Raw genomic sequence first — 8,813 nt, 5'->3', positions numbered from 1 at the left:
CAGGGGAACCTGGAGCCTATCCCAGGGAGCATTGGGCACAAGGCGGGGTACACCCTGGACAGGGTGCCAGTCCATTGCAGGGCAAAATGTTAATCATTTATAAGAAAAAAAAAAATTATAAGAGGGATCATAAAAATTGCATTGTGGTTTTTTTTTTTGTTTTATTTAGTGCTGCCCTGAATAAGCTATTTCACATATGTTTACATACAGTCCACAAGACACAATAATAACTGAATTTACACAAATGAACCAGTTCAAAAGTGTACACACGCTTGATTATTAATACTGTGTGTACTGTTTGTATACTGTGTAATGGGCTACCTGGATGATCGACGACATGATGCTTTTACGTTTTGTGATAGTTGTTCATGAACCCCTTGTTTGTCCTGAGCAGTTAAACTGCCCACTGTTCTTCAGAAATATCCTCCAGGTCCGGCACATTCTTTGCTTTTCCAGAATCTTCTGTATATTTGACCCCTTTCTGACAGTGACTATATGATGTTGAGATTCATCTTTTCACACTGAGGATGACTGAGGGACTCGTACATGACTATTACAAAAGGTGCAAACATTTACTGAAGCTCAAGAAGGCGACACGATACATTAAGAGCCAGAGGGGTGTAAACTTTTGAACAGGATGATCGGTGTAAATTATTATTCAGTCTGTACAGGATTTTGCAGTGTATTTTGTTTTTGTTATTGTTTTGTGCTTTTTTCAAAATGTATTATGCAATTTGCAGATTTTTTTTGTGCTTTATTTTTTTGTACTTGCATGACATAGTTTTGTGCAGTCTTTCGCAGTGATGTTTGTTGGTACATGAGACCTTTTAGCTGTACCCATGTTCGACGCACAGGAATTGAAGAGGGCTTTGGCTGAATGCGCGTTGTAATGATGTCACATGACTCATGGCCCAAATCTGTGGAAAATCTGCAGTAATTTTGAAAAATTGCAAGCTACTCTGAATATTGTGGAGTTTGTGGAATGTGCTTGATTTTGCGTTAATTTCTGCTATCACAAAATCACTAAATCTTGGAAGGACTAGTTATTATTTGTGTCTTCTGGGAAACACGTAAATATCTTATGTAGCTTCTGAAGGGCGGTACTAAATGGGGGGGAAAAAAACAGGTCTCTAAACACAACAATAACAATTTACACCAATCATCCTGTTCAAAAGTTTAACCAATAACTGGTTACTCAACTGTAAACAGTATACTGTATATAGGCCTCATCTTAGTTTAATATTCTTAAGACTATACAGTTTTTACAGAAACAATTGCTGATGTGTTTTAATGTGGCTTCTCTCCAGATTCCCTTAAAGACAAATGTGAGAAAATCCTCTGCAAGTGTGACAGAGAAGCAGGCAGGTGCCTAAGAAAGGCCCCTTACCACAAGAAATATGCCTTTTGGCCAGACTTTCTGTGTGGCTGTGTACATCCTACCTGTAATATATACTGATATATCTGTTTGCTACTGAGTAAACATGCTTTATAGCAAATTTTTATTGTTTTTAATGGTTAATCAATATTTTCAGTCATACATGTAGTCAAAGGTGTCGTTTGATAGTTTATTTCTTTGGAGATCAATTGCTATTAATGTACAAATTAAAGGAAAATTATGACTCTGTTGTACTGTGTTTTACATTTTGTAGGTATGGTTTAGGTTTACTTTTCCTCTTAGTGCAGGGATGTCCAATCTTATCCAGAAAGGGCTAGTGCAGGTGCAGGTTTTCATTCCAACCAAGCAAGAGCCACACCTGATTCCACCTGTTTAATCAGTTGATCTTGGCTTTCAATAGACTCAGGTGTGGCTTCTGCTTGGATGGAATGAAAACCTGCACCCACACTGGCCCTTTCCGAGTAAGATTGGACACCCCTGTCTTAGTGGGAAGAGTCACTACAATCAATACAAAGTTTTTCTGACATTTATCCTGTGATGAAACACTTCTGTCCTGATTCAGGTTAACAATGCGTCCGTCCTAATGACTGTATATATGAGTGGACATTATGGTGCCATTTTCACATTTTGAAGCCTTTTTTGGTTTAAATGTGAGTCACCATCTTGCAAAAACACAGCCTGTTTTGTTTTCTCCACACTTTTTATCAGTATGTTACAAATATGAATGTAGAAGTGCCCTTTTATGTCCCACTTGTTCTGCCAGCGGAGTTGGTTTAAAAAGGAGTGATTGGCTAATCCTAGCTAGTTTTAGCTGTCTTGGTTTATGCCATCACGTCACTATATCATCAGTACAGCAATGAGCTAGCTTAGACGTCAAAATGAGCAACATACCAGGAAAAACTGCAAATAACTCCAAAATGTTAGAACGGTTTACAGCAAAACTAAACATGGCTTTGCTACAGAACTTTCAACAGCTTTCGGTGTGTGTTTGTGTGTGTGTGTGCGCGTTTGTTCACGAGGCTCGACTGTCCTGTCCAAAACTGTCATCAAATAACGTCCATAAAATTTGTTCAATGTAAGGAAAAAACTGGGGGAGATATCCAGGTCAAATGAATGTGTGAAAATGATAGAACGCTATTCCCAAAAATAATTTAGGAGATTAATAAATTAGGAGTTAACATCTTAGCATGCAAGTTTGGGTCTTTTCCTATTCACTAATATGGGAATAGGTGGGGTTAACGACTGTACTGCAGTCAGCCACTAGACGGCCTCAGAGACATTCTGGCTTTGCTTTTGAATCCCTGTTGCACTATGATGTCCACCCATATATACAGTATACTGTTATAGGTCCATCCACAGAGCATGAGGGCTCACTGAATGGTTTAATGATGCAAATCACATGATGGATAGATGGATAGATAGATAGATAGATAGATAGATAGGTAGGTAGGTTTGTAGTCCAAGTTTAGCAGAGTAACAGAGAAACAGGATGTTTCCCACTGTGATTTTCCACTGTGATTTTCCACTCTGAAATAACATATATATATATATATATATATATATATATATATATATATATATATATATATATATATATATATATATATATATATATATATATATATATATATATATAAGTAGACCTGTATTTAATCCTTCGATGAAGAATACATGTTGGTTTTTTATACACATTATTCTCATTCTTTAATTCAGAGATTCCCCTGACAGTCTGCTGGATGCAATGTGCATTCCTTTTTTTTTTTTTTTTTTTTTTTTTTTTTTTAATCCTTCAGGAAACTCAACAGTTAAAAGTGTGACCCATATTTAAGTGTTTAAAATGTGTGTTTTAAATGTGTGTTTAAAAGTGTTTAATTCTTTAAAAAAAAAAAAAACACAAAACATTCAGCTTACCAATAGGTCATCCTTCCATCCATTTTCCATACTGCTTATCCTACACAGGCTCACATGGGGCCCAGATCCTATCCCAGGGATAGCGGGGAACATGGCAGTGGACACCCTGGATGGGGTGCCAACCCATCGCAGAGCACAATCACACACTACGGACAATTTGGAAATCCCAATCAACCTACAGCACATTTCTTTGGACTATGGGAGGAAACCCTAGTACCCGGTGGAAACTCCAGTAGCACTGGGAGAACATGCAAGCTCTGTGCACACAGGGTGGAGGCAGGATTCGAACCCCCAATACCAGAGGTGCGAGGCAAACATGCCAACGACTAAGCCACCCAATATGTACCTGTATACAAACAAACAATCAACATTTACAATACTAGAATATTTACTAGACTCCAGGGTAGAAGAGAATCCTACAATAATATATTGTGAATAAAATGATTTGTACTTGTACACGTTCAGGCAGTTTAAACCCACAGTCAGGGAGCAACTGCAACTGACAGCCCTTTAAACACAAATCCATCCAGACTGCATCCACTAAATAACTGACTATGTTATACATTTTTATTATGGACCGGGAATAATAAGAGAATTTACTAGAACTGAATCTTCATTCTCAATCTGTGAGTAATGGTTGCCGTGGGGAGAGGCGGGGTAAATAAATGACCGGTTATGGATGTTTGACCAGTTATGGATGATGAATGTGACCATAGTCGGAGTGGTGAGCAGCACATGCTAAACATAATACACGCGTTAACATCCGGGGAATGCTGGGAATGTTTACTCTTGCGAGGCCACGTGCCTTTTAAGAAAACAAAGGAAGTGTGGCTCCCCCTAGTGTTCAAAAGACAATCCTACACCTTATTTATCTGTAGCCATTACTCCGCTTTGAACCCAGCAACTGACGACGCACTCTTTTAATTGCCTGAATAGATAAACTATATAAATATTAAACATTGAAACATCCTGCAACAGGTCTGTTTCTATCTTAATTACACAACGACGCCCATAGACACACAATGCTACCAGTAGGTGGTGTGTAGTGCCCACTTTTCAGTTAGACAAACCAGCTTATACCAGCACAAAGCATCCAGGAACCAGAAATATTATAACTCCATTAAAGACCAGCTTTACCAGTACTAACCAGTATTAACCAGCTTGGAATTCATGCTGGTCAACTCAGAAAGTTGTCAAATAAATAAAGACGAATATTTTTTATTTTATTTTTTTTTTGACAAGAAAAATATTTGAATTTGAACTGATTTATTACCATGTAATTTGTGAAAAGGATAACTGCATTGAAATATTATGATCATATATGAACAGTATATGATACAGTATAAGTGAACAAAAGTGGTACAACTTATTATTATTATTATTATTATTATTATTATTATTATTGTTATTATTATTATTATCCTGAGGAGTGAAATATTAAGGAATAGAAATATTCCAGACCAGTTCCTCATTATGTCTTGAGTATGAAAAAACAATAGAAACCCTCATAGAATGTGTAACGATTTTAATGGGAATTGTATTGCTTTTAATGGAAACTCTAATGGTCTCTGGGGGTCTTTACTGGTAATTTGTTGCCTTCTACTTGTGGCATGTTATGTCTAGTGGATACCGTTAAGGACCAGTAATGGTAATGGTAATAGTTTTAATGGTTAGTTGTTGGTTTGTAATGGTGCTTGTAGTGGAAACCATTACCATAAATGAGCATTACCATTGATGTATTTGAGTATACAGAACCTACTGTGGACTTTTTAGTTTCGAAAGATATCTGGTGTGTCTTTCTGATAGCTCATAGTTGACTAAGCTTATCTTTCTTATCACAAATCCATAAATCTCCCAACACGCAGTGCATGAGTGTGTCCCTCCTTACTGTCCCTACCTCTCACCCTGCCCCACCTCTTTGAATTGACATTTCGCTCTGAGAAGCAATCAGGAATAGCCTAGCAACATTTGTCTTCTTATTACATTCCTAGAGGATTAAATTTAATTATTGTGTGGTTAAGGTTGCTGACCAACTGATGAGTGAAAGTGATGCTTGCTAAGAAAAGCTATATTCACATATAGAATTGGCCTTTGTATCCCGGTTTCCCCCCTCCTTGCATGAGACTATCATGTGAAGTGCCTCATAGTATGTTTCCAGGCAGGATGAAGGCAGGAGTCTTCTCAAGCCCGGGCAATGGACATGCCAAGCTGCAACAACACTGACTCAATTATGCACTACCATCAGCAGATAATGAGCAGGGAAAGTTATGGAAGTCATATGCCTCTGCGGTCACATGGCAGCAGGACAGAAGAGGCTCTTAATTTTACGGCTGCATGTTTGCTTGTTTACTTCCCTTGAGAGCATCTGGAAATTACAGAGTAGTGTTTCTTATTGGACTTAATTTAACTCCTTATGTATGATATTAGCTCAGTTAGTCTTGAGCAGGCATAGTTGTAGATGGATTCTTTGGAATATTAGCGACGAAGTTGAGATAATTCGACAAACTAACAAATCTAACACGAATACTGCATAATCCTGTTGAAAATGAAAGACAGCGTGATCAGCAAAATCATTCTGTACATTCATTTTCTGGGACATTTTTGCAAATTGTTTATAGCTGAGGGGTAAAAAAAAACAAAGCATGAAACAAAAATGACATTGAGTTTCATGAACAATTAAACATAGAATGTCTTGTACATTAAGAAACACAACATGGTTTCATTAATTATCCCAGTATCTCTCTCAGATCACGTCCTTATTTCAGAAATTGTAGTTAAGAGCTGACTTAAATAACATTTTTATAAAACATTTTATTTAAAAAAAACAAACAATATTAATACATCTTATATGGTCACTTAAAACCAACTTTATTTATATTTTTAAAACAATATTAATACATTAATAACAATTCACATTTTACTTCCAGAAAGACTCTTCATCCTGAAGCAGTAGGCTGCACTAAGTACTCTTAGCTGTCTTTGCATACATGACACGTTAGCGACAAATGCCCAGAGACCGCATGACTTTTTACATAACTGAAAATTGAAAAGCAAACATGGCCGAATAGCAGTAGGTATTGACATTATGAGACATTATGCAGTATACAATCTCAAATAATCCTACACACTTTACTCTGACCGCAACATGCTTTCTACAATTTGTTTATTTCCCCTGACAATTGAACATTTTTATGTGATTCCATTTTATGTTGCTGTAGTGCATCCTTTAAATGATTTGCTTAATATTTCATCATGTTTATGTTTGCCATTAAAACACAACAAAATACTGCTTAATATAGTACCATTAAATTGTGGGGTGGGGTATAATTGCTGTGTAAGTAGGCAGTAAGTAGCCAACTGTGTAATTCTGAACCCATGTGTAAACCCTCCTAGGCATTTAGCTTCACAACAGCAGAACACATAATTACTCCCATGGTTTATTGTTTAGCACGTGAAAGCCTGAGGATTTCGGATAGGAAGATACGGTATAGCATGGATAAAGAGAACGTGGGCTTTGAAAAAGCAGATTTGCTGGACTAATAAAACAAAAAGTTATTTGCTTTGGGGTTTTTTTTTTGGGACCCTTAATTCCAGCACTCTGTAATAGAATTATAACTATACAAGACATCTAGTCATGCATTAATTGGTGTAATCTGATCCCGGTTTGCTGTGGCACATCCATCTTTAGAGATAGATCTCATGGTGGCATCTGGATAGCATATTGGCTGTTTCTTACCTGCCACACATGCCAGGAAAGACCATCCCTCAGTGCCAAAGAGTTTGCCCTGTGGAGCAGAGCATTTCCTGGCTGTACATGGTGCTGTGTCACCACACCTGTGGACTCGTGACTGACATTAAGTTATTCTAAGAACAGACCTTTCATTTTGTGCAACTTAAACACTTGTTATATGTTCACCCATTTCACACTTCCATGCCTTCCATTATTGATAATGCTACAGTATTTATAATGCTACAGTATGTTACATCTGTTTCTCTTGTTTCAACTCGTAGATTGTTAATAAGAAAACAAGTGCTCATCAGGATCATCCAGCTCATCGAGATCATCATCATGGACATGAACATGGATAAGAAAAATGTGATTTTACTGATGCAGACAAGGTCTAAACTTGTTAAAGGCTGGGAATACTGTCAGAAAAGTTTCTTGTTATGCTATGACTCATGTCTTAACCTGTCTCACCTGTTTCATATCTCTATATTTCTTGATCATTTATACATCTTGGAGAGATGAAAACCCCTCAATGATAACCCTGTTATCATTAAAACCCCTTGAAGTTTGTATACAAGTTTCCACATAGTCTCTCAAATGCATGCACAACTCAAGTGCATGCACATCTAAGTCTTTATTTCTACACCCTTACACTTTTATTCCATGAATCTAGATGTCTGTTTGACACAAAAGCTGTCCACTCTGCCTACCGTTCCAATTTCTGTTTGATAAAAGCCCTAGTGGAAACAGTCAAGAGAGAAAAATAATTTTTTTAAACTACGGCTGGGGAACAGTCACTCTGAGATTTCATTACAACCTGCAGAGTTCTTGTGTGTAAATGCACTGTATGAGAAAAAAAAAGTGGCAGCGACATTTGCTAGTGAATATCAGCTTGCTGGTACACATCTTGGATTTGTTCAGAACAAACGTTCATTCATTTGGTTTGGCCATGGTAGGGCTTGCATGTGGTTCTGGTTAAAAGTTGAGCTGTGTTGGTTTTCACAGTACAGGCGTGCTTCAGCTGAGTGTTACCTCTCCTCTCTCTCTCTCTCTCTCTCTCTCAGTCTTTCTCTCTCCCCTCCTTGACCTCATGAGTGTTGAAAGCGCCGCTATACTTCTACTGCCCAAAAAGATTGCTACAATGACAAAGAATGCAGACTAATGGCTTGCTTTGGGGTGATCCCGTCACAGGAAAAGGATGCATGGATCATAAAACATAAGTCTTGTGCGACATTCTTGGTCAGTATTGTCAGTGAGCGTTTAGAAGCTTTAATTCCCCAATTCTTTGGTTCATTGGTACATTGTTAAGAGAGAACAATGAAAACGTGCACTAATGCCATGAAAAGGTAATGTCATTAACAAACACAAAGATGAAAGATGGTTAAGTTTAGGGTATGGTTGGTGTCCTTTTACTATGCTCTGTACTATACTAATTAGATCACTGATGAATGTACTTCACATTTATTTATGATTACATGTCAAACATCAGTCATGTATGTTGTAACTCTAATTTACTTAGGCGTCTCTCTTTAAAAATGCATTTGCATGCATAAAGCCGGTTAGGAATACACTTTGCAATAATTAAGTTGTGCATGAAACAGATGAAATAGGTGACTCCTACGGAGACACAGTACCTGGTGGGAGTTACAAGAAGTTACACAAGCAGTTTCTTACATGTTTGAAGAAAATGCATCAAAATTTAACAATAAAAAAAAAGATATAAAAAAAAGAAAAAAAAATACATTGCTGTTTGATAAATGATTAAACATATGGGACATG

The 8,813-nt window shown here is 37.2% G+C and overlaps 1 protein-coding gene across 1 annotated transcript in view; it reads left to right on the top strand.

The window, feature by feature from the left end:
- Positions 1-2,888, top strand: part of pla2g10 (phospholipase A2 group X) — a 7,484-nt gene extending 4,596 nt beyond the window's left edge. Inside the window, exon 4 of the mRNA XM_017453973.3 lies at positions 1,308-2,888. Coding sequence (XP_017309462.1) covers positions 1,308-1,456 — 149 coding nt within the window. The 3' untranslated portion in view covers positions 1,457-2,888. The remainder of the gene's footprint in view (positions 1-1,307) is intronic.
- The last annotated feature ends 5,925 nt before the right edge of the window (positions 2,889-8,813 follow it).

This window comes from Ictalurus punctatus, chromosome 24, assembly GCF_001660625.3.
Source record: "Ictalurus punctatus breed USDA103 chromosome 24, Coco_2.0, whole genome shotgun sequence".
In the NCBI taxonomy this organism is placed as follows: Eukaryota; Metazoa; Chordata; class Actinopteri; order Siluriformes; family Ictaluridae; genus Ictalurus; species Ictalurus punctatus.
This window is presented reverse-complemented; position numbering and strand designations above follow the sequence as displayed.